The 26,735-nt window shown below is 32.2% G+C and overlaps 4 protein-coding genes across 6 annotated transcripts; 3 read left to right on the top strand and 1 right to left on the bottom strand.

The window, feature by feature from the left end:
* Nucleotides 1-2,483: 2,483 nt before the first annotated feature.
* On the top strand, nucleotides 2,484-4,476 carry LOC108334559 (UPF0496 protein At2g18630). The gene is made up of 2 exons (XM_017570402.2): nucleotides 2,484-2,850; nucleotides 2,963-4,476. Exon 2 carries the CDS (start codon nucleotides 3,188-3,190, stop codon nucleotides 4,328-4,330), a length of 1,143 nt encoding a protein of 380 aa, XP_017425891.1. The 5' UTR covers nucleotides 2,484-2,850; nucleotides 2,963-3,187; the 3' UTR covers nucleotides 4,331-4,476.
* Nucleotides 4,477-6,128: 1,652 nt separating this feature from the next.
* On the bottom strand, nucleotides 6,129-7,691 carry LOC108334560 (elongation of fatty acids protein 3-like). Its single transcript, XM_017570404.2, has 2 exons — nucleotides 6,442-7,691; nucleotides 6,129-6,261 (listed from the first exon to the last, which is right to left on the bottom strand). The coding sequence occupies exon 1, from the start codon at nucleotides 7,411-7,413 to the stop codon at nucleotides 6,457-6,459; it is 957 nt and encodes a 318-aa protein (XP_017425893.1). The 5' UTR covers nucleotides 7,414-7,691; the 3' UTR covers nucleotides 6,129-6,261; nucleotides 6,442-6,456.
* Nucleotides 7,692-13,318: 5,627 nt separating this feature from the next.
* On the top strand, nucleotides 13,319-15,813 carry LOC108334595 (pentatricopeptide repeat-containing protein At2g06000). Of its 3 annotated transcripts, none has more exons than XM_052869624.1 (2): nucleotides 13,319-13,461; nucleotides 13,724-15,813. In XM_052869624.1, exon 2 carries the CDS (start codon nucleotides 14,077-14,079, stop codon nucleotides 15,673-15,675), a length of 1,599 nt encoding a protein of 532 aa, XP_052725584.1. In that variant the 5' UTR covers nucleotides 13,319-13,461; nucleotides 13,724-14,076; the 3' UTR covers nucleotides 15,676-15,813. The 3 variants fall into 3 exon arrangements, with proteins under 3 accessions (XP_052725584.1, XP_017425950.1, XP_017425949.1); XM_017570461.2 differs by having other exon boundaries at nucleotides 13,691-15,813; XM_017570460.2 differs by having other exon boundaries at nucleotides 13,666-15,813.
* Nucleotides 15,814-19,958: 4,145 nt separating this feature from the next.
* Nucleotides 19,959-21,342, top strand: LOC108335126 (uncharacterized). The gene is made up of 2 exons (XM_017571066.2): nucleotides 19,959-20,131; nucleotides 20,424-21,342. Exon 2 carries the CDS (start codon nucleotides 20,483-20,485, stop codon nucleotides 21,176-21,178), a length of 696 nt encoding a protein of 231 aa, XP_017426555.1. The 5' UTR covers nucleotides 19,959-20,131; nucleotides 20,424-20,482; the 3' UTR covers nucleotides 21,179-21,342.
* Nucleotides 21,343-26,735: the final 5,393 nt, after the last annotated feature.

Here is a 26,735-nt window from a genome sequence, read left to right as displayed (position 1 = left end):
CACATTTAAAGCATTTTAAAAGTACAAAATAGTAGCCAAAACTACTGAAACACTGAAAAACGTTGATGACAACATCATGACAACTTTGACTTTTGTTGACTATTTTGTCCATAACTTTCTTTATGGAACTCTAAATGAGATGATCATTTTTTTTGTTGGACACTATACTCAAAGAACTTTCATTTGACTACATACACTTACTTTTTGGACCTTTGATATTGATGCAATTTAACTTTTAAAATTGTCAACATCTAGTATCAGGACTATTTTGTTTGTGAGAGAGATTGATTTGGATCATTTCAAGATAATTATAACAAGAAAATGTTAGGAAAACATAAGGATAAACAAAAATAACCTAAGATCTGATACTAAATGATGGAATAAGCTCCTCAAGCTATGTGATTCAAGCAAGGACAAGAGACTATGATGGTGTTTGGATGCTCTCAAGAAATGTTGGACTAACTCTTAAGGAATAATGGCTAGAGAAAACCTAGATTAGGTGTTCTAGCCTTTGAGACCTATATTGAGTAGTATAACACAAATTTAGCAACATAACAATACTTAATTCAAATGTGAATTTACATGGAGGAGACACCTCTATTTATAAGCTTAGATAACCCTAAAGGTGTCTCCAAACTGTAGAAGTAAAACCCTAATACTCTAACTTGGAGACCAAGATAAAATTTTCTCCATTAAGAGGATGACACATGATTACTATAAGGAGAAATCATTTTCATTAGGAGCATGACACATATCTACCATTAAGGAAAAATGAGAAATCATTTCTATTAGAAGCATGTCACATGAAAAGTGCTTATGTGTCACAAGAGAAAGAAACTTAGAGATCACTCTAGCCAGTGGTCTACAAGCTTGTAGAAAGTTTACTCTCCAAGCTAGGTTTTATTCCAGATCCATGTATCTCTTTAGGGCCCATCTCATTTAGGTCAAAAACCCTACATTATTACCGGAAATCCAAAAGAAACCTTGACTACTTAGTTCATTATAGAAGGCTTAAAATAAATGTAATGAAGGCTTAAAATAAATGTAACTTTTCCATATGACTCCAACTTTTTTTTAAGTATATTTGGCCTTGGTCAGAGTATACTATCATCTTTCTAAATTGGAACACATATTTTGAAAAATAATAATCTTTCCTTTTTCCCTTTCAGTGCAATTTTTTCATCAATTTTTTTAACCCAAAGAATAAAAAAGCAGCAACAAACTGGATCCAACTTCAACTTCAATGTACTCTCTAATTTTTTTTTCGTGTCGTACTTGAGTTTCTCAATTTTTAAGCACAAAACTTTTCGACACAACGGGCTCTTGTTCTTAATCTCCTCAATAAAGTTTGCAATAGACAACAGCTTTTGTTCCTTCTTTTTTAGTCCCTTATGATGAATGATTTAACATTGCAAGTCGCCATTTGCAAGAGCATTCACATTTGCCGTTTTTCTAAAATCAATCTTGATTGAAATTTTATGAAAATTAAAAACCACACTTTTTTAACAAATGAAGACTAATCACCGTGTAAGGCGCAAAATGTTTGATTATTTTAAAATTAAATAAAACTAATTTCGAATTATAAAATATAATTAAAAGTATATATATATATATATATATATATATATATATATATATAAATTATTATTAATTGTAGCTTTTCAATTATATATAACTTATTGAAAAAATACTATAGTTTGTTTTAATCTTAACTATGATTTGAACTTCTTGATTATCATATTTATTATGCAATTTGAATATCAATTTCCAGTTCGATACATTGGAATTCTGGCCTTCTTCCACCTTTATATATTTTTTTTCTCGCACTTCTATATTAAAAAAATCTATTTGATTTTTTAATTATGTAATCTACAAATTAATTTTTTGAAAAGAGACTTATGGATTATACAATATAAAAGTAAAAAATGATTTTCAAATTATATAATACGAAAGTCAAATAACTTTTAAACTATATAATTTAAAAATTCTTTTTTAATTGTTTTTGGATTTCGGATTGTATAATTTAAAAATAATTTTTAATTTTTGATCGTGTAATTCAGAAATCATTTTTAATTTTGAGATTGTATAATTTGAAAAATTACATAATCCAAAAATAAATACAGAATGTTAATTTGAAGGTGAAGTTAGGCCCATGAACCATCACCCCTTCGTCCGAAGCCCAACACTGCGATATTAAAGCTCTCTAAATAAGAAACATAAAAAATAAAAAACATCATAACTATATACAAGTAAAATATTTAAAATACAAAAACTATAATTATTAATAAAGTATAATATATTCTTTCTTTAATTTTGTACCATTGCATTATTGTTTATATAATATCAATATGATATATTTTACACTCACATGAAATTAGAGAAATGGTTTACTAAATTTTATGCTGACACTTAATTTGCAACAAAAACAGAAAGATCAATATTGCACCATCTAGTCAATAAGATAGGAAAAGTAAAACTTAGCATTGAAATTCAAAGGAACACTAGAGAACGCGCACATCTTTGGTTTTTTAGTCTCGTTCTGGAAGGGTAGAAGACCAAAGACGATGAAGCTTCTCTGAAGCTTCAAAAACCGAACTAGAACTGAGCCCAAAGTCTCTTTGGTGTTGCCGACCCACTTCTTCCTCCACTTCTTCCATGGTTGGGGAAATCGCGAACCCTCAGACTTCTCAATTACGTTCATAGCCTCCCTTGGGCAATCTTAACACCCAACTCACTTTCGTGTATCATGGTTTTCCCTTAATTGGAATGTCCGATTCTTTTCACTCACACTTTGGGCGAAACTCAAGTGAGACACACCAAAGTAATTCTTAAACTTCGACTGAATCCCAGGTACTAAGAACTTCTAACCCGGCCCTCTGCGTGTATACACTTAAAAATTGAAGCTTTAATTTATCCTCTTTTTAGAATTTATGTTTATTTGTACCTATTACGTGTTCACCAGTGAGGATTTCCTTTTGGGTGCTGGATCTTGCCACATTCTGAGCATCTTTCTTGCTTGAATCTCAAAGCCGGAATCTAATTGATTTTATGCCCTTTTTGAGGATTGGAAATATTGGTAATTGATTGTAAGGAGAGAGAGAGAGAGAAAGTTAATTGTAGTCCATTTGCCCTTGTAATTTTTCTGACGTTGGGTTAGGTTTAGTCTTTGTTAGGACTAAAATTGTCTATGATGGGAGGTCAATCAAGTAAGATACCTAGTAGTAGTGATGTTCCAACGCCCATAAAAATGGGTAGTCATTCTCTCTATGCGGATGATTTAAGTTCTTATGAAGCGGCATGTGTTGAAGATCCAAACTTGCAATCCCTTGATGCTACCATTCAGGAGCGCACCAACAAGGTGATCTCCTCTCTTGCTAGTGGGATTGAGGTTCGTTCCATATCCATCGAGTCACTGGGGGAAGTGACTGGTAGTTTGCTTGATATGAATCGGGATGTTGCCAAAGTTATTCTAGAATGCAAGCAAGATATATTGAATAAGAAGGACAAGGAGTTGTTCTCCTTGGTGGGGGAATTCTTTGAAAATAGCCTCCAGACATTGAAATTCTGCAATAATCTTGACAAATGCTTGAATCGAGCACGCGAAAGGCATGTTATAGTTAAATCTGCAATTACCTATTTTGAGGAAGAGGTGCAAAATGGGGTTGAAGGGTCTACTTATTTGAAGACATTGCAAGAGCTTAAGGGTTTCAAGGAAGCTGGGGACCCTTTCACTGAAGAGTTTTATTCCTTGTTTCAATCAGTTTATGAAAAGCAAGCGTCAATGCTGAAGAAACTGCAGATCAGAAAGCAAAAGCTTGATAAGAAATTGAAGTCCCTCAAGACACTGAAGAGGGTCTCAAATGCTATTTTCGTTGCTGCCTTCGTGTCTGTATTGATTTTCTCAGTGGTGGCAGCTGCAATTGCTGCACCACCTGTTGTAACTGCTTTGGCTGGTGCTCTGGCTGTTCCGGTAGGCTCAGTGGGGAAATGGTGTGACTCACTTTTTAAGCGATATGAGACAGCTCTGAAGAGCCAAAGAGATTTAATCAGTTCTATGCACGCTGGTAGTTACATTACATTGGTGGACTTGGACAACATTCGGGTGCACATTGACCAATTGGAAATAAAGATTGAATCCATGTTGCAGAGTGCTGATTTTGCTCTGAAAAATGAGGAAGGTGTTAGGTTTGCGATTGATGAGATTAAGAAGAATATAGACACTTTTGCAGAGACTATTGAGGCTTTGAGTAAGCAAGCTGACGAATGTAGTCGCCAGATAAGGAGAGCAAGGTCAGTGATTGTGAAAAAGTTTATTAATTACTCTGGTTGAGAGTCCCTTGTCATCTTCTTTTGCTCCTGCCAAATTGTACTCATTAAACACCAAGAACAACAGCATTATTGTTCTTATGATTATGAAAGAAACATAGACATGTTAACTTGTGTATAACAGTTGTATTCTATTTCTATGCTGCCTAATTGCCTATATATACAAACAGCTTTCCTGCTTAATTTTTTTTCTTGTTACTGGTTTGCTAGATGAAATTGAACATCACCTGTTAGTGTGGCAACAATAATGGAATAACGAGAAACACAATCAAAGCTGGAATGTGTGTCGGACGTTGGTAGAAAAATATATATATATATATATATATATATATATATATATATATATATATGCAGTTGTGCATTGCAGTTAAACCATCCTCTCTTCTCTAAGTTAGGACTCTTCTTCAGAAATGTTACTGTTTAATGTAGATTAATGTGGTCATTATTTTGGGAATTTTATTTTATAACCTAATCTATGATCAATTTAGTTTCCTTTCCGGTCTTCTTTTTCTCCCTCTTCCTCTTTTATTTATTTTTTTTCCCATTCTCTGAAGAAAAACATATTTCTATTTTCTTTCAACTAGACTCTTCTTTCGTCATTCCTGATCTTAATTCTTATGTATTTCATTATCAGATATTATCCTCAAAACGGTACTATGCTAAGAAACATTTCTAAACTGGGTTTTGAAATAGAATAAGGCCATTTATAATTTCCTTGCTCATTAATTTTTTTTCTCTGCATGTAGATCTCAATAGATAAATTAGTTTAATTGTCCAAATTAAACCAAAAAAGGGAGACATATACAACTTTTAAAAATAAATAAAAGCACTAAAAAGCTCAATATATTTTTTTTAAGTCTAAAATTATAATTATATGATAATATATTTTTTATTTAAGAAACACAAATTTTATTTATGTAATGAAACTTAAATTTTACATTTATTTACTAGCTTTTACCTCTACAAAATACCTATACTAACTCATTAGTTAAAAAACTTGTAAGATAGGGGTTTATTAACTACAATATCAGTTTATAAATTAGAGAAAGAATGAATAGTTTGTAGAGTGTTAACTTTTTGAATAATGTTTTATTTATCTATTATTTACAAATTTAAAAATTATATTAATTACTTTTTTATGAGTTATACATTTACATGTCTGTAATATTTAGATAATTTAAACATATTTATTAGAGTAAGGGGATTTTATTATATTTGAGTGTATGTGTAAAAACAACTAGTCAGATAAAATAGATAACAGAAGGAGTGATGTTATCTGATATAGGATTGAACTAATTTTCAATTTTTAGTGTTGCAGAAATCGGGAAACAGGCTGCTTAAATTACATTCATTGCAAGGTAATAGATAGCTGTTAAACTCGATACTAATAAAGAAATATATATCATCAAAACAACATTAATTACAAATCTTAAATTAAATCGAACATTAAATATCATTACAATATATATCTTAGTGAATTCCATTGTTCTATATAAATATAAGATCACGTAACACAATTTGAGATCTTTATTAACTTTTTATTAATCTCATAAAAGACTCTACAATTTAAGTTTTAGGTTGTGAAAATGTATAAAAATAAAAATAAAATTGAGCTGTGAAGGGGTATAATATAAGAACTTATGTTCTAGAAATTTTTATAATTCTTCTAAAAGAATTCATCATTCGCACTGTAGATTTTTTTTTATGTAGATTTATAGTCTGTATATAAGATGTGAAATGATGATCTTGGATTCAAGAAATCACTTCTGGTAAAGGCAAAAACCAAAACTTAGAAAAAGTACCCCTCCTCTAAGATTATACATAGCATCCACATCACAAGTAAAGACATTTAATTACAGGGTTTGATCTTCACTTACGAATTGAAAATTCAATGGCATCAACTGCTGAACCTCCTTTCTAAAGCAATGAATGAATCTACGAAAGAGATGAAGGATGATTGTATTAATTAGTTATATTACAGTGCTATCGATCAAAAAGAGTATTCCATAAAAAAAAAACACTTTACAGATCTTCCTAAAAACATATTTGTCCTTATAGAGAATCTGCACATATGTTGTTAATTGCAAAGTGAGAGTGCCCAATTCCACAAACAACCTTCGATCTGTGATTTTAACTGGACTTCAATTTATTGCTATCTGCTTCCTTTCCAGCGCAAAAAACAGAGCAGGAACGAGCGATTTTATTCTCATCACATTCGTAATCACCCATATTCTTATTAGGTTTCCTCTTCCTTCCTAAATACACTCTCATAAACAGCATCAGAATAGCACCGTTCAGCACAGAATTCAAGACCCACGCGCCAATCCCGTTACACCCCCCTGTGAAGAAATGCAGCAAAAGCACCCCAACGTGGCACACCAAGTTGCACCCAAGCAGCAAAATCTGGCAGTTCAGCACCAGCGGCAAACGTGCGCCCGTCGCCGCCACGGAGGTCCAGAACCGGTACCCGTAAATGACGAAAAACGCCAGCGTGGTGAAAAGGATCGCGAGAACTTGAAACGACTGCGAGAACTCCAACCACAGGAACGACATGAACGTGGAAATCGCGTGATAAAACAGCTTGAAGAAAACCAGCTTACGGCGTTGTAGAACGACCGAAACGGTGCTCAACATGTGCACGTAACGCGACAGGTAGAAAACGTAGGACCAGAAGAAAACGCGGCCGGAGGGGCGCGTCCCGAGGGGGAAACAGAGTAGCCACTCGAGAGGGGTCTTGGAACGCCGCCAGAGCCACCGCGTCTCTCTGATCTCCGACGTGGCCGAGAGCAGAAGGCCGGCGAAGATGGTTGCTGACATGAGGGACATTGAGAGGCTATGAAGCGCCGGTAACGGCCCAAGTGGAACGCGTTGGCCCCGGCGAAGAAGAACCACTAATATTAGGTGGAGAAAAATGGAAAGAACGACGTAGAGCGAGATAGAGTAGAAGAGGAAGGACCAGGTTGAGCCCCATAGAGCGTGACTCCATCGGAAACTCACGATAACGGGGTGCTCCGAGAGGTAGAAGTTAAGAGCCCGCATCACCGCCGTGGGCTTACCGAGGGTACCGCCGGACGGTGACGTGTACATGCCGTTGATTCTGGTCCTCTTCACGTTACCCTCCTGTTTCCCTGGTTTTGTCGTTGTCGTATGTTGTAAATTTGTTGAGTTTTGTACTGGTTGACCGTCGAGACTCAAGGAGAGAGGAGAGAGAGAGACATTAAATTTGTGGTGTACGCAGTAAATAGGGCTGTCCAAGTTGATAGGTGGCGATTGATTATTGATTTGAACCACCCGCTTGAACTACGCGCTAATCAAATAACGACTCTGGTAACGGAAAACTACTACCCTCTTCCAATCCTATTTCACTTTCCAAAATCATGATCACATTCTTAATCCTCAAATTCAATAGTATCTATTTTTATTATTTCAATTTATTGTTTTCCTATACTCTTTCATGTTGAATATAAGAGTAACATCACAACTACTTACAATTAAAATAAAGGTTTAATCATTTCAAACATTTCTATTGGTAAGGTTTTTCTCATACTCCTATTTTAAAAATTCTCAATTAGGTCTCTTTCTTTTATAAAATTTAGTCAATTTTGACCTTGCCGTTAAATTTATTAGATGATGTTAAAATTTGTGTAGTTTGGCTTGTTCATAGTGCAATTTTTAATAACGTGTCATAGTGTGGTGGAATTTTTAATGACGTGTCCTGTTACCTCTCACTCTCTCTCCTGTTACCTCTTTCACTCTCTCTCGTGTTACCTCTCTCACTCCCGCAATGTAATTCTCAAAACCCTAATTCCCCTACATATGCTCTCTCATCTCTTTCAATTCTTGTGATCAATCGATTGCTTGTCGTTCGTTTGCTGATAAATAATTTTGGCACAAATGAAAACCAAGCTGATTCGGCAGCTATGAAACCCAGGTGGAATCCCAAAGGTAGGGGTCGAGATTCTTTTCTTTCTCAGTGTCTTATGTAGTGGTGTTTTTGACTTCTTTTTGTTGACTGAATAATAGATGGTGAGCAAATAAAGGCGGTGAAGCTAACATTGCACTTGTCTGTGGAGAAAGGTCGGGAGTCTGTACATTTGCGGGTGTCCCGGAACCGGGAAATTGTTGTCTATGGAGAAAGTGAAAGAGCAAACAAAGGAAAAAATCTTGAATATGGACAAAAAGTGATGATGGAAAACACTAACTCCCTAGCGTGCACACGACTATTAAAGAGAGGAAACCGATCGTAGAAAAAAAAATTGTAGATTGAAATCCCTAAATTAGAAGATTGAAATCCTAATTTAAGGAATCAAGGAATTCAATGGAAACCCTCTCACTCTGTCCTCGCAGTCGAGGTTGCTGGCCCAGTCCGAGTTTTTAGGGAAGAAGGGTGATAAGGGGGAGGACGATATGCTTTTGGAAGAAGATCTTCCTGATGAGTTTAAGAAGACTCATTTTAGCTTCTGGATTCTTCTGGGTGAGTTTGATTCTGATCATTGGGTTTTTGATAACCACCCTTTGCATTCCCTGGAGATGTTTTAATTAATGTTTTCTAAATATGCAAATAAAAGAAATTCAACTCAGGCCACGTTAGTAAAATTTGGTAATGTCATTTTGTCACCCACAACAATTTTTAACACCGTCTACCCAAATTAACGACGATGACTAAATTGATTCAATTTTACACAATAAAGAACCTAATTGAGACCATTTTGAATACGAGACCTAATTGAGAAAAACCTCCACAAATAGGAATGTTTGAAATGATTAAACCTAAAATAAAAGATGCAAATAAAATAAAAAATAAAGAAAATTATTAAAAATAATAATACCTTTGGAAATAGGAATAACAAATACAAAAAAGTCTTACAAAAAAATCAATTCCCTCTCTTATTTTTTTTAATGTAATTTTATTAAAAGTAAGAAAATTACATATCTTTCTTTTCAAGGAAATAATAATAATATACTTTCTTGAAAATAGAAAAAATAAGGGTTAAATATGTTTTTGGTCCCTTAACTTTCATTGAAAATTGGAATTAGTCCCTCTTTGAAACTTTAGACCAATTTAGTCCCCAAACTTTAGAAATGTATAAATTTAGTCCTTTTAACAAAATTTTGTTAACTTTATTTGATGTTTCAAACACGTTTCTCAGTTAACATTAAAGAAAAAATGTGTCAAATGGTGTAAACAACTCAAATGCTATCATGAAACACACTTGAAACATCAAATAAACCTAACAAAATTTAATTAAAAGGACTAAATTCACACATTTATAAAGTCTAGGGACTAAATTAGGCCAAATTTTTGAAGAGGAACTAATTCAATTTTCACTGAAAGTTAAGGGACCAAAAACATATTTAACCCCAAAAAAAATACAAGAAAAATCTATAAAAGAAAATTAATTTTCTCTCAATTTTTTTCTCAAGCTAGAAAAAAAGAGGTTTTAGAATGTGTTGGAAATCCTTCATTGACTAAAGATAAATATAATTTAGAATATATATATATATAAATGTATACATATATATATGTATATATATATATATATATGTATATATATATATATATATGTATGTATATATATACATATATATACAATCCTCACCTTACAAATCAATTTTGTGAAATTGAGTTATATTTAAAGTTTACTTCTTAACATAATATCAAAATCATTGTTAAAGTGTATTCTATTGAAATTTGTTAAGTCTATTATTTCACTCTCTATCGAACTACTGTTGGAGAACCCATTAATGTATAGTCCAACACACAAGATATATATTTTTTGACATGAAGATGGTGTGTTGAAAGTCTTGCATATAAGACCAAATTAGATCTAAAATGAGACTTAGGCTAGAAACATTTGATGTGTTTGCCCTTTTAGTGATAGTGTAATGGATTTTTTTATAGAGACACAAATATTTATTCAACTCCATAGTTTATGAGTAGTGGGGCAGTGGTACTCTCATTAGGGGTTTATTGTTTCAAATGGGCTCCAAGTCCAATATCTTTACCAAAATATTATTAACATCATGTACTCATCTAAAGGCTGAGATTTACATTATCCTGATTGAACCATAACCCCATACTCAAGCTTGTAAGGCAAAAAGCTTAAATTGGTTGTACTCGTCTAAAAGTTAAGATTCATTATCTTGGACGAATCATAGCTTCCAGGCTAAAACTTACAAGGCAAAAAGCCTGGATTTCTTGTACTCATCTAAAGACGGAGATTCACATTATCCCGGACAAAGTAATTCTCTTTATATTTGTTTTTCCCATTTCCAAAAGAAATGATATTATTGTTTTTTCTCTAGAGATAAATATGTGTAATATTATGTTTTTTAATAAAATTACATTATTTGTCTATTATTTATTTTGTTCCTTTTTCATCTTTTACTTTGGTTTTGAGTGCTTGTGTTCTTTAAAATTCAATGTTCATACGAGTATGTTATAAAGTATGTAAAAAATCTTAAAATTTCAGTGATACAAATGTGATGGATTTATCAAGAGAAGATTTGTTAGAAAGAGATTCTATATACATATGACTTTAGACCATCCCACATAAGAAATTGACACAACTTTTATCTCAAAACCTTCAAGCATTGAATATATGTTACTATTTTTGTTATGATTGTGTTGTTGTTTTTATCCATTACCTCCAAGTATTGAGTTAATGAATCTTTTTTCTTCTATGATATTTAACTTTGTTATTTTAACAAATATGAAACATAGATTCACATTTAAATTATTCTCAATAAAATTATTTGTCATAATTAAAATACTTATGTTTGAAAATAAATAAACACGAGTAAAATAACTAATATATAGGAGGAAGAGAATTTTTGAACTCAAAATTTAAAAAAATAGCGTCGTATTCTCTAGTATCTTATATGAATTTATTCACTTAAATTTTAAAATATAAGTGTACTTAATTAAATTATATAAATCTTTTATTATTTTCATAGCAGTTAGCATTTGTTGGATATTCTAATTGAAGAATGATATAATCAATGATGTTGATGAATGGAAACTCGTTCACACATCTAATTCATGATTAATTAGTGAAAAGAAATATGTTATGCATATATGTGTTCACATTCATAGTTAATTAATTAATTAGTGGAAACAAATATGCTATGTATATATGTGTTCATGAAATTAAATATATATAATTTTATTGTAAATAATTTTGTAGGTAGTTTTACAATAAAAGATTGGTTAAGTTTAAAAAAAGTCAAATAAAAAAGGTTAAATTAAAAAAAAATTACTTAAAAGTAATATTAATAAAATATTTTAAAAACTTTTATTTAAAAGGTAAAAGTGGATAACAAATATGAAAACCACTTTATGATATAATATATAGTTATAGATATCATTAACTCTCTTGCAGATATAAAAAGCTCTATTTTTTTGTGAGATTATTAAGTAGATGATTTCCTTTTTAATACTGTGTTGTCGAAAAATACTTGTTTAGAAGTGAAAAAAGAAACAAAAATAGAGAGAATTAGTAAAATAAAAACAAGGAGTCATCTATAGGTTAAGAAGTGGACTTTAAACCTAACTCAATTCCACAAAACTTGGCTTGTAAGATGAGGGTTGCATCCGGTTATATATTATAAATTGTCTTTATCTTTAGTCGATATTGTTGGCTACAAACAAAGTCGCACATAAGATAAAATAAGAGATGGACATGAGTTTATATACACATAAGATACCTCCATTGGTAAGAGGCCTTTTGGAGTGGTACCAAAAGCAAATCTGTGAGGGCTATAATCCTTTGTTTGAGGGGAGGATGTTGGGTACAAACAAAATCTCACATCCAAAAGCAAATCCGTAAGGACTTGGCCCAAAGCGGACAATATCTTACCAGTGTGGAGATCTATGTATATGTGTGTATTTTGAACCTCCTTACAGATATAAGACTTCCAACACCCCCCTCACGTCGAGGTATATACATCTCGCATGTGAGACTAGACATTAATGGATGGTCCGATAGCGGGTGGAACAGTGTGTCCAACAAATATCGTTAGAATAGACTCCAACCATGACTCTCATACCATCATGGAAGAGCGACGAAGGATGCTCTTGAAGGATTATATATATGTCACTCACCTCCAAATTGAGATCTCACGCCTGAGACTAGTTACTAGGAGGACACTTCTTCCTACACCTTCGTTTTCTCTACCTGCACCCTCTTAAATTTAAATATTCTATTTTATCTTTTAGTCAATATTTAATCAAACTCTAATTCAAAATTTCCACACCTCCCTCCCTCCACCCTATCCCTCTTTCCATTTTTATGTAGTGTGTATTCCTCAGCATCACACCTCTCCTTGTATCACTACTTGAGATAAACTAACATGTTATGACATCATAGAGTGTGTCGTTGTGCGACTTCGATTTGGTGTTGTCTGAGAAGATTTCAAAGATGAAATCAGCAAAAGGATTCACTTTGAATCTGAGAAAGTGAAGAAAATCCTTGTTCATGACAAAAAAATGATCTAAAAAATACATTTTGGAATAGTCATTATTCTATAATATAAAACAAATTCTAAAATGATTGTTCTAAAAGTCATTTTCAGATCCAGAACTTATTCCTAAATATTAAAAAGATTATTCAACAAATATTTCAAAAATCATTTTTGAATTTGAAAATATATTCCAAAACACCTAACTGAATTGTATTCTAGAAGACATTTTCCGGATCTAGAAATGACTTCCAAAAAACCCAATCAGAAAAGAATGAAATATAATGAGGTTTAGTGATTTTTTATAATAATTTTATTAAGGGTAGTTTGGGATGACAACTTTTGTGGTGGTGAAGAAAATTATAACAAGGGTGCAGAAAGAGAAGGCCTATACTTGTAATCCATAATGGCCCAAACTGGCAGAAAATGAAACGGGCAGATTTGTATAGTCGTTGCGATCATGTACACGATAGTATAATGGATAAAATAGACTATAATAAATAAATAAATTGATTAATTAATAGACGAGCAAATAGAAAAAAGCACATAGAGCACCTGGAATCTTCCACGAGGTTTTCGGTTAGAACCAAATTTGGGGCTTTGAGACGCAGGATTTACTTTTCTATCACAATTCGTGTGCCTTTCCCAGCCATTTGTCTTTCCCTCGACCAAATTGTAAGTTCACCTTTTGATTGCTTATTTTATCGTCAATTTATGTTTATAGTTTTCTATGTTCATATTCTGAGACAAGATCTGCGTCTCTTTTCTTTTGAATCCCTTTTTCATGTTTTTTTTTTCTCGTTTTCTCGTTCGCTAATTTCCACATTCTATCTCTAGATTTGTCCGTCGATTAGTCTATTGATAAATTTTAGATGTTAGTACAATTCGCTGATTTGTATTTTAGTACGGCGTTGTCGGTGACGATGATGTGATATAGCGAAGTGGGTTGGTTGCGTTGTTGAAAGCAGCGAATCCAGATTGGAGTCCAAGTGCCATTAAATCTGCACTCATGACAACAGCTTATACCCACGACAACACAGAGTCTCCGCTTCGTGATGCAACGGGAGAAGAAGCCCTCTCCACAACCTGGGCTAGTTTATGATGTCTCCACACAGGACTACATTGCGTTTTTGTGCTCCCTCAATTACATCATCGACCTTTTCAGACTCGTGGTTAAGTATTCCGACGCCAATTGTTCCACAAAATTTAATAACCTTGGTACTTCTGATTTTCAACAACAGTTAAATTTTCCTTCATGCCTTGAATATGTGCACATGACATACCAAGCCGATGACTTTCTCGCTTGTCACCGCTTTTCGAGCCTCCCATTATCGTACTCTTACTCAGGTACGACTCTCTGAGAAAGGATTAATCATAACAACAACTGATTCTTGGTTTGTCAAGATAGTTTCTACCCTCTTTCTATGCTCAACTTCTTTTGATGATAAACTTTTGGATTATTTTCGTAAGCATTTAACTCCTTCTCATGTCTTAGAGATTATTAAAAGGCTTAACGATCCCAACTTAGGTTTCAAGTTCTATCAGTTCACTAGGGAAAAGTTGTGCATGTCTCATTCGTTTTGGACTTACAATATGCTTTTGAGGTCCCTTTGTCAAGCAAATCTCCACAGTTCAGCAAAACTGTTATATGATTCCATGAGGTCTGATGGGCAATTGCCTGATTTTAGGCTTTTGGGATTTTTGGTTTCCTCTTTTGCACTGGCTGACAGGTTTGATGTTTCAAAGGAATTACTTGCTGAAGCTCTGTGCAATGGGAATCAAGTAAATGTGATTGTTAATAACTTTTTGGACATATTGATAGAACACAATAAGTTAGATGATGCGATTTGTTTATTTAGAGAGCTTATGAGAACACATTCTTCTCTAGAAACCTTCACCTTCAACATTTTAATGCGCGGTTTATGCATAGCTGGAGAAGTTGACGAAGCTTTTAAGCTTCTCAGTGATATGAAAAGTTTTGGTTGTTTCCCTGATATAGTTACATATAACACTCTATTACACGGCTTATGTAGAATAGATCAAGTTCATAGAGCATGCGGTTTACTGAAAGAAGTTTGTCTAAAATGTGAGTTTACCCCTAATGTTGTTAGTTATACGACAGTGATATCAGGTTATTGCAGATTGAGTAACATGAAAGAGGCCTCCTCTCTTTTTGATGAAATGATTAGATCCGGAATAAAGCCTAATGTCTTTACCTTTACTTCTCTCATTGATGGCTTTGTTAAGGAAGGTGACATGGTTTCTGCACTAAGTATCCACAAGAAAATGCTTTTACATGACTGTCCTCCCAATGTTGTTACTTTAACATCGTTAATTAATGGCTATTGCCGAATTGGATGGGTTAATCATGGCTTGGACTTGTTACATGAAATGAAAGCACGACATGTTTCTGCAAATTTGTATACTTTCTCGGTTCTTATTAGTGCTCTTTGCAAGAGCAATAGACTGCAAGAAGCACATAATCTTTTGAGATTATTGAAACAGAGTGACATTGTTCCACAGTCGTTTGTCTACAATCCTGTCATTGATGGATATTGCAAATCTGGGAACATTGATGAGGCTAATGCAATTGTGGCAGAGATGGAAGAGAAGTGCAAGCCTGATAAGTTCACATTTACCATTCTTATTATTGGGCATTGTATGAAAGGAAGAACACTTGAAGCAATTGGCATCTTCTACAAGATGCTGGATGCTGGTTGTACTCCAGATGACATCACAATTAGAACATTAAGTTCCTGTCTGTTGAAGGCTGGGATGCCTTGCGAGGCTTCCCACCTTAAGGAAACTATATTTGAGAAGCAGACCGCATTATTGAAAAAATCTTATCATGAAAGTATAAATTCAGATAAGTCAATTCATGTTCATTAAGGTAAATCTTATCATGACAGTACTGAAGTTTTTCACGGTTTTGATTTTGGTAATACATTCGTCAGATAGTGTGTCACTAATACATTCGCATATACTATTTATCGGATATCATCAATTCAATAGAATTTGAATTACCCATCTGTGCAAGGTTCTGTCTATCTTTTTGGAACACATAGGTTTGCTTTTCTCTTGTGACATAAAGAGATATTCAAATTTTCTTTGGACACCAAAAATTATATTTCTTCCTTAGAGTGTAAATAGAGAAGTAAAAGTTGCCTTGTAATTCTCGAGATAAGGGGATGAATGAATTGACCTTAAATAGAAATAATTGAAAAAACGGCGTTATTCTAATATCTCTGTAATTCTTGAAATAAGGGGTGAATGTATTGAACTTAAATAGAAATTAATGGATATTATTACTTGAGTTTTGTCAAAAAAAAAAAAAATTAATTGACCAAAATTTTCTTAATTTCGTGTGAACTCTAAAACAATGGTCAATAATTTACATGAATTAAAAATAATAAGTAATTATGAGTATTTTCCTAATCGATTAATTATCTCATAACAGACCAATTTTATCCTAATTTTAACTATTTTTAGTTTTAATGGTACAATTTTAGTTGTCTTATTTTATTTATACAGAATGAAATAAATAAATTGTCTTTTAAAATATATAAAATTGTCATTTAATTTATAAAGATTTATATTTAAATTAAATTAGTAGATTTAAAATATTATCTTATACTAATTTTCTTTTATTTTTTATTTTTTATAATATGCACAAATATGAACTCTCTCTCCCCACATATATCTATCTATATATATATATATATATATATATATATATATATATATATATATATATATATATATATATTTAAAACTCTATTTAATTAATACCATGAACAATTGAATAATCACAGTGATATCTAAATTTTATTTTCTATTTTTAAAATTTATTTTAATTGATAATTTTTTCAGTGTTATTATTAAATAGATAAATAAATTTTATAGAATTAGGAATAAAATTTAAATTTTGATTTATTAAACATGGTTAAATATGATTTTGGTTTTTTATCCTTTACAAAGTTTGTTTTATTTAGATTTTTCTCGTGATAAAAAGTTACAAATTTAGTTTTTTATGACTAATAATTTTAGTTTTTTCTGACACGGTAAACTATGTGCCATCTTTTAAAATTCATGTTCCAATTGTTGTTAAGATAGCTTAGTAGCAAATGAGGTGTCATGTCTCCAATTCTATAATATTAATAAGACATGTGTAATGTGTTCCTAAATTGAAAAGACATCTCGATAGTTGGGTGAAAACTCAAGATAGTTTAGTAAGATGAATGGAAAACTCAAATAAGTTGGTAAAAAGTTTGGATAACTCGATAAGGTATTTTGAAAACTCATAGAGTTTGGTGGGAAGTCTAAATAACTTAGTAAAGTGTATTGAGAATTTAAATATCTAGATGGACAGTCTAGTTAACTTGGATAACACCTTATCGAGTTTTTTAGACTTCCAATTGAGTTATTGAGTTTTTCATACACTTTGTTTGACTATTCTAATGACTTATTGAACTATTTGTATATCTTTTGAATTTCTTTTTATAATAAAACATATTTTTTTGAATAATTGAATTTGTAGGAAAGTTAACGAATTCATTTTATCTTTATTAATTAGTGAGAAAAAAAAATTATTTAATTCATACACACTTTAAAAATACAATGAAGATTAATAAATTCAAGTGGAATGATTTACCTCATAATTATTAAATAAAATTAAATGTCCACTTAACTAATTGAATAATTATTAAATGAAATTAAATGTTCACATAACTAATTAAATAATTATTAAATGAAATTAAATGTTCACATAACTAATTGAATAATTATTAAATGAAATTAAATGTCATCCTAACTAATTCAAGTTGAAAGCATGTACCTATTATATTTTTTTTAAATATTGATGTGTGTTCTTTATATTTCTCTTTTTCCCAAAAAGCTCGGATTCCTTTTTCTCTAGTCATCTGTCCAGCTTCTTTATAGCACCAGCACACCACAAACTCGGGTACAATTGAGCCCTTCATCTCCCTTCGCCCAAGAATAGGGGTTTCTCTCTGTTCAAAATGTTTCTTTGATTTGGTTAAACTTGTGTGTATTGGACGAGAATGCTAGCTAGATGGAAGGGATGAAAATGATATAGTCTTGAATGATTGTTCTGAGAGTGATTTTGTTGGAGAAAAAAAAGATGAAAAATAATTGTGGAGAAAAAAGTTGAGGCATGAATTTGGAGAAAATGACGAAGAGGTGAGAAAAAAATATGAAGGGAAAGGATAAAGATGAACGAAATATATTTAAATTTAAGTTGGAATGTTCAAATTAATTTTCAATAACATAAAATATTGTGTGTATTCAAATTTTTTAAAAAAACTATTCACAATTCAGTTTTACTAAAAAAAATTAATGTAACTTAAAGTTGATTTATATTTGATAATATATAGCATCTTCCGTCCTCCCATCATGTAACGTAAGTTGATTTATATTTGGTAAATTATTAACCTATAAAGTTTGTTTAGATTTATAACTGAATTAGGTATTAGATTGGTGTTTTGTAAATTCCTTAAACTCTTGTTATTATCGTTATTTTACCCATAAAAATACTTTTACTTTATATTAAAAGTGAATACACTCGGTTAATTGACTTATTACTCTAACTGGTCCATCCAAAAGCAAGAGCACTTCATCTTGTGCACATATTGTTTTCTTCTTACACTTCCAAAATTTTTCTTACTTTCCATTTTGTCCTTCCGAGATGATTGTGAATCAGAATGTTAAATATGGTGTTAAACCCTGAATTTGGGGAGAGCAAATCAAATTAAGTAATTTGATTTATTTTCCTTAAATCTAAGACTTAATATAAGATTTTATATCGTGATACTCATGATTATATAATTCAATAAGAAAATTTCCACTCAGACTATTTTTGTCAATTCTTTCCTTCTCTCCCATCATAAATCTTATTATTTTTAATTGATTTAATAAATATATTAAAAAGCATGACTCATAAGATTTAGATTTTTTAAATCTGTTCATTAGATACTAACCTAAACTTATAATTAAGTTATATTCATATATTATAATTAAATTTTAATAATTTAGTATTATTGTTATTATTTATTATTATGTTATTATTAATTATATTGATATTATACTTTTTAAATAAGTATTATTTCAATAAAAGTATCATTTCATCACATTTTATAAATATAATTAGTATTTTTTTTATAAATATTTACTCTCACTCATATTCTAAATGATCTTCACTTAATTATGGATTTATATAGTCTTATTTTTATTTGGATTTCTTTCCATGTTAAAAAAAATTTTATTTTCACCTATGTGTATTTATAGACACAACTCATCACACAATGTTTTCATCATTATGAAAAATGTCTTTTTAATAATTTTTTTTGACAATTTTTTAACAACAATCTATATAATAATATATAATTGTTCTGTTTCAAATATCCGGACTAATAAAATAGTGACATATCGTCTGTTATCAAAACATTGTTAAAAAGAGTTATTAAAATATTATTATCCCGTCAATATTTTAGTAAACCCTAATTTTGAAATTCCCATTTGTTTGGCACTTTCCTCCTTGTACCTTATGCCTCTTCCCGTTTCTCTGTAGTGTGGCTTCCCCCGCATCAATAGTTGAGGCAAGCCAACATGTTGTGGCATCACAAGACTTCACTGTTTGAGAAGATTTGAAGGGTGAAGACAATGAAAGGAGCAACTTGGATTTAAAGAAGTGGAGAAGATTCTCAATCGTGGTAAAGGGAGGATCTAAAATAACATTCTCAGAATATAAAAAATTTACAAAAGTAGTTTTTTAATTCATAACTCATTATGAAAATTTTTAAAAAATTATTAAACGAGTATTTAAAAGTTATTTTCAAATTTCAAAATATCTTCCGAAACACCTAATCGTAATTAGATAGAGAAGTCATTTTCCAAGATCTAGGAATGACTTTCAGACCCAATCGGAAAAGTATGAAATATAATGATGTTTAATGACTTTTATTATAATATTATTAAGAGTAGTTGGGATGATTACAATTTGTATGGTGGTGCACGAAGAAAAAGTGGGATGCAGAAAGAAAAGGCCTTTTCTCGTAATGCATAATGGCCCCAAATGGCAGAAAATGGAACGAGCCAATTTGCATAGTCGTTGTGATCATATATACGATAGAATAATGGATAGAATAGACTGCAATAAATAAATAAATTAATTAATAAACGAGCAAATAGAAGAAAGCACGTTGAGAACCTAGAATCTTCCACGAGGTTTTCGGTAAGAACCAAATTTGGGGGTTTGAGACGCAGGATTTACTTTTCTATTACAATTCTTGTGCCTTTCCCAGCCCTTTGTCTTTCCCTCGACCAAATTGTAAGTTCATCTTTTGATTGCTTATTTCATCGTCAATTCATGTTTATAATTTTCTATGTTCATATTCTGAGACCAGATCTGAATCTTTTTTCTTTTTTAGTCCTTTTTCATGTTTTTTTTTTCGTGTTCTCATTCCGTTAAATTCCACGTTCAATCTCTAGATTTGTCCGTCGATTCTTCTATTTATAAATTTTAGATCTTAGTACAATTCGCTGATTTTGTATTGTCGTACGGCCTTGTCGGTGACGATGGTGTGTTATAGCGTATGATGATTTTTTGGGTGACATTGTAGGGTTTGGTTGGCATTGTAATTGATTTTATTTGTGAAGATCTGAGTGAGGGATTAGGCAAATGACGAGTGGTTTTGGGGAATCAACGAGAGCGTCTGCTCCGAGCCCGTCATGCTCGGGTAACAGTTCTAACGATGCTGGTGATTTCGAGTGCAACATATGCTTCGATTTGGCGCAAGAGCCCGTGATCACACTCTGTGGTCACCTATTCTGTTGGCCATGCCTTTATAGGTGGCTCCATCTTCATTCCCATTCTCAGGAGTGCCCTGTTTGCAAGGCCCTTGTGCAGGAGGAGAAATTGGTGCCTCTTTATGGAAGGGGCAAAACACAGACTGATCCCAGGACCAAATCATATCCTGGAATGGAGATCCCTCACCGTCCTTCGGGGCAGAGGCCGCAAACTGCGCCGCCCCCACCTCCTCCTGAGAATAACCCTTTTGGGAGTTATGGGTTTGGACTCATGGGAGGGTTCATTCCCATGGCAACTGCCAGATTTGGGAACTTCACACTTTCCACCGCCTTTGCTGGGTTTATCCCATCACTGCTCAACATTCATTTCCATGGCTTTCAGGATGCCACTGTCTATGGGACAACTTCTGGTTATCCCTTTGGGTTTAATAGCTTTCACGGAGGGGGCGCGCGGGGGTATCATCAGGCAACTGGGGGCCAAGTGCAGCGGCAGGAAGACAACGTTTTGAAGAATCTGCTTATGTTGATTGGGTTTCTTGTCCTCCTTACTGTTATTTTTGTGTGGTAATGTCATCTATGTCGAGGTTACAATACTTCTTCAGGAGTTATGTGTAAATATTTTAGCCGATTGATGAGGGAATTCTATGTTTGGAAAGGCTGCTGCCTGTTTGAATCTTATGAACTGTATTATAAGCATCCGGGTGAACTTGAATGCTACCTGTTTGGTCTTTATGACTTGCCTGCAGTTTTACTGTCTTTTAGTAGATTCTCTCAAGTCATCCCATGTTCTTTGGTTGTTGGTTCACATAGCCGTGAAGTTTAAATAGTCTGCTCCTTGAGTATTTTTATAAAAAAAAATGAAATTAGTTTTTCTATTGTTAAAATTACTGTGTATAAAGTTAATATTATAGCAGTTTTCACATATTTGCGTCTACAAGAGTTAATTTTTAACTTTACCACAGACTAATTTTTAGTTTATGGAAAACCTAGTTCCATGTTTCTATTCACTTTGCTCTTCTAGAAATGTTAGTAAAAAAGCTTATCAAAACATGCCCCTTACTAGCAACAAGAATAGTTGGTAGCTTCACTACTGTAGCATGGTCTTTGGCAGCACGACTTTTGGTACCACATCTCATCATTTGAGATGAGAGTTAGTGATTGATAGCTGAAACTTTCCATGCTATTTGCCTCCTTCCTACCGTCAAATTAAGGGTGTCTGGTTTCATGAAAAAGGAAACTGTTGGATGTTTTAAAGATTCTACATGGCTGCACGCTACAAAAAAATACATGTTATTTGGAGACATGAAGAACTCTTTTTTGTGATTTGGGCATTAGTTAACTTGTTTGTAAATAATTCCATCAGATATCATTGGGCGTAGAGGCGATGGTGATGGTGCAGTCTATATTTAATCACCTTTTGCTTTTACGTATAGTTATTTTGTTTTAGATTTTGGCCAACGAACTTAAAAGGTTTTATGGTTTTTTTGGAATGTTTGGAGGAGAGAAAGAAACTGGGTAGGAGAATTAATTAAAGAGAAAGTGGAAAGGAAAGGGCAGTGTTTTCTTTTCTCCTGAATTTTTATTTTCATTTCAAATTTTAAAATTTCACCTTTTTGTTCATCGAATCATAGGGCAAAGCTTTTGTTCTAAGAAGCCTAGACAGACATAAGGTTAATGATGATACAAAGGAAGGATTGATGGTGTGGAAGATAGGGTGAATATTGGTTTATAGATAATGGTTGAAGGTTTATTGAATATGAAAAAAAAATGTTAAGATGTTAGAGAGGCTAAAAGACGGGCTTAGTTCTGTAAACAAGTTTTTAAAATATATATTAACAGCATACTTAATTACATAAACATTTTTAAAATTTTAATTAATTAATTAATTAATGTTGGTATTAAATAAAGTAAGACAATTATTATCTTAATGTTTTAAACTACTCTATTATAATTTTGAAAGTATTAATAATATTATTATATATATTTATATATATTTTTAATAATATAATATAAACAAATTAATATTTTAGTCTTTTTAACGTTTAATTAAATTAGTAATTACAAAGCTGAAATTTATCCAGAGCAGACGAGCTCTATTTATCCCTTATAAACAACATCATGATAAAGTTTGATAAATCAATATTTGATAATATACTCAACGTTGCTTTGACATAAAAGGTTGTCATTGAAGAAAAAAAAAATCTCCATAATATGTGAAGGAAATTTATAGATGTTGAATTGTAAAAGGTAGTCCTTGGCGAGATCCACATTTTAAATAATTGACGATGAAGATGGATTTGGTCCAAGTTGGCAGAAAAAAACAAGAACAGATTATTTATTTTTTTTACCCAAAAGTCAATACTCATTTATTAAGAAGTGGGACCAATTTAATCTTTGTGCTACCAAACATAATGGTATTCGAGTTATACCATGCCTCTTCCCCAATGTTCAACATGGTCAATTTAAGTGTGCGTGCGTACCACACAAACTCTTAAATTATTTTTTTTAAATAAATGAGATTATAAATTTTAGTACCCAAGTTTAAATTTAATATATTTTCATCAATCAGCAGTAGTTTCTAGTTAAGTAATGCACACTTTTAGATTTACGGCCTTTTTAAATTTCAAATAAAAATAAAATTCTAAATAAAAGTATGAAATGCAATATTTTTGTCAAATGGTACGATTACCAGTCATAAAAAAGAGTCTAATAAAATGTTCTTTATCATCGGCCTCGATAAATATTTTTATTTTTTGAAGAAAAGAAAAATAATCAGATGAGAATTCTAAATTTAAATAGAAGGTATGTAAATAAATTATTTGAATAGTGATGTATTACATTTCTGAAACTTCATTATCACCCACAATTATAGTGATGGATAAAAATGGTATAAAATCTCCATATATATTTTACATTTTAAGGTGTGGGATTTATGGGATTCACGGGAAAATGCAAAATTCTTAATCTTTAAATAAAGTTTTGATCTTAATCTATAAATTGAGCCTCTGCTCGCAAACACCATTTTACCTGAATTGGGAAACTCTGCACGCGTGTGGTGTATCACGTATACACAATTTGGCACCTTGACAATTTGTGCATTGCTTTTAAATCTGAATTTGAATTTATGCACGTAAACGGGAATTCGATTTATACAGTTGTGTTTATAAAACATTTCACGGTTTACAAGATCATTTAGGTCATCCCAAGTTTTGGACCACGTTAATTGCTCTTATATTATTTTTTTAGACGCCGACAAAGAAGTTTTTTTAAGGCAGACATGGTAACTTTTCTCACTCATTTCATCTAATATGTGAGGTAAGATGAACTTGTCCCGTCAAAAGGGTTAATTTGTAATTTTTTTAGTTACTAAGGCTTTGTTTACTTGAATGAATTTGGAAGAGAGTAATTGAATGACTTTGAGAGGATTTGAAGGTAAAAATTTTTGTTGTTTATTTAAGTGGATTTGGAGGCAAGTGAGAGTGGATTTGGAAGTAAAGTTTGTGAAAATTAGTGTAGGATTTGATTGACAGATTAAAAAAATTTACTTTCAAATCCACTCTCACTTACCTCCAAATTCATTCAAATAAACAAAAAAAAATTTACCTTCAACTCCTCTCAAATTCATTCAATCACTCTCCTCCAAATCCATTCAAGTAAACAAAGTGTAAAAGTTGTATAAAAGAATAATGTAGAACAAATCGAATTGGAAACTTAGCCAGGTTTGGTACAACAAGTGTTGAGATAAAGACAGCATACTAACATGATCATTCCACTACAATAAATAGAAGGTGAAGTCGATACAAATATCGAAATTTTTAGAATTTATATCTTTGTATCTTGACATAAGTGATTACTACATGTTAGAAAATAAATCATATCTTGAAATTTATGAGATAATATATTGTTATTATTATTCATATTAAATAGGTGATTGACATAAATAATGTTACATTATTATAGAATCAAATTAGAATAATTATAGGAATAAAATAGTAAAATTATAGATATCCTCTCTTGTATATATCTCTCATATTTTATTCAAAAATAATAATACAAATTTTCCTCTTTTTTTCCTTTTACATGGTATCAGGAGCAGGAACGATCATCTGCTCAATTTTTTTCTATCCTTATTCCCATGGCTAACTATGGAAATGAATCAAATTTCAATAGTTCTTATTCTCTCCATCATTCTGACCATCCTGGAATGGTTCTTGTTTCCAAATCTCTAGATGGAGACAACTATTCGACTTGGCATAGAGCCATGGTCATCTCTTTGAATGCAAAATCCAAATTGGGTTTTGTTGATGGAACTCTTACGGCACCTTCTGTTGAGGCCAAACCAGAAGAATATACAGCATGGAAAAAATGCAATGACATGGTGTTATCTTGGATCTTTAATTCTTTAGCACCTGATATTGTAGATAGTGTTATTTTCTATGACATTGCTCATGAAGTTTGGATAGATCTTCAAAATCGTTTCTCTCAAAGCCACGCACCACAAATTTTTCAAATTGAGAGAGACATTGCTTGCTTAGCTCAAGATCAAATGACAGTTGCAGCCTATTACCCCAAGTTTAAAAAATTATGGGATGAGTTAGTCTCCTATAGTAATGCAACCTGCACTTGTCGAGCTAACAGTAAAAGGCGCAAATTGATGCAATTTCTTATGGGGTTGAATGACTCTTATAGTGTTATTCGTGGCCAACTCCTTTTAATGAATCCTTTGCTTGATGTTACACAAGCTTATTCTTCCATCATTCAAGAAGAAAAACAACGACATTTGGGCACCGCACGTGACACAATAGAAGCTTCAGCCATGGCTGTTCAAAAAAATGAACCAGTAGCCCTTGCTGTTCGAGGAAAATAAGGTTTTTCTTCTCGTCTTAATTCATCTAATTGAAAGCCGCTGCATTGTTCTCACTGTGATAGAGATCATCATACAAAAGACACATGCTGGAAGTTACATGGTTATCCTCCTGAACACCCAAAGCATGGAGCAACCAAGAATGCTTACTCTAAGCATAATAGGAGTAGTCAGTCTTTAGCTAATATTGTCACAACGACTCCAATGATGCAACAGATGCAGTCTGCAATGTATGGATTAACTGAATTGCAACTTCAACAAATGTTGTCTATTATACAGGGTAATGAATAAGCTAATCCTAAGGTCAACAATGCCAATGTTTCTTCAAGTTTGTCACCACCCAAACTTATAATTGATAGTGGGGCTACCGATCACATTATTTCTTCACCAACCTTGCTTGTTAACAGTAAAGAAAAGACTTCTTTACCACCAGTTATTATGCCAAATGGTGACCAGACCCCAATTATCTCTACTGGCACTCTACCTTTGAGCCCAATTGTTTATTTAAAAAATGTGTTTGGGGTGTCATCTTGCAAAGTAGATTTGATGTCGGTAAGTCGAGTCACACGAGATTTAAACTGTTTAGTAACTTTTTTTCCTTCTGGGTGTATTTTGTAGGATTTGATGATGAGGATGACAATTGGTTTGGGTAAACAACGAGGCGGACTCTATTACTTGGTTGCAATGACATCAAATAAGTCACAAACTCCTATTCAATCCATAACAGTCCATGCCACCAAGTCATCTCCTCCTTCAAACACTTCTACTACCTTATGGCACCGACGACTAAGACATCCATCTCCATCTAGATTAGACTTCATGGCTAAAACTTTGTTAAATCTCTTTTTAGAGCCAAATAAAACTTGTGATGTTTGTACTCTTGCAAAACAGACACGACTTCCTTTTTCAACTAGTTCAATTTCTTCCATTAAACCTTTTCAATTAATTCATTGTGATATTTGGGGACCATATAAAATTCCTTCTCTTTCTGGTGCTAGGTATGTTTTGACCATTGTGGATGATTTTTCTCGCTTTACTTGGGTTTTTTTCGTGCACCATAAAAGTGAAACCCAACATCTTCTTACCAATTTGTTTTTCTTTTGTCAAAACTCAATTTAATACCTATATAGCCAATATTCGGGTTGACAATGGAAAGGAATTTTTTTCTCTGCGAGATTTTTTTAAACAACAAGGTACCACTTACCAACATTCTTGCACTTACACACCACAACAAAACGGGGTTGTTGAGCGCAAACATAGA

The sequence above is a fragment of the Vigna angularis genome, chromosome 10 (assembly GCF_016808095.1).
Source record: "Vigna angularis cultivar LongXiaoDou No.4 chromosome 10, ASM1680809v1, whole genome shotgun sequence".
NCBI classification, from domain to species: Eukaryota; Viridiplantae; Streptophyta; class Magnoliopsida; order Fabales; family Fabaceae; genus Vigna; species Vigna angularis.
The sequence above is the reverse complement of the archived record's forward strand: the minus strand, read 5'-3'. Positions and strand labels throughout refer to the sequence as shown.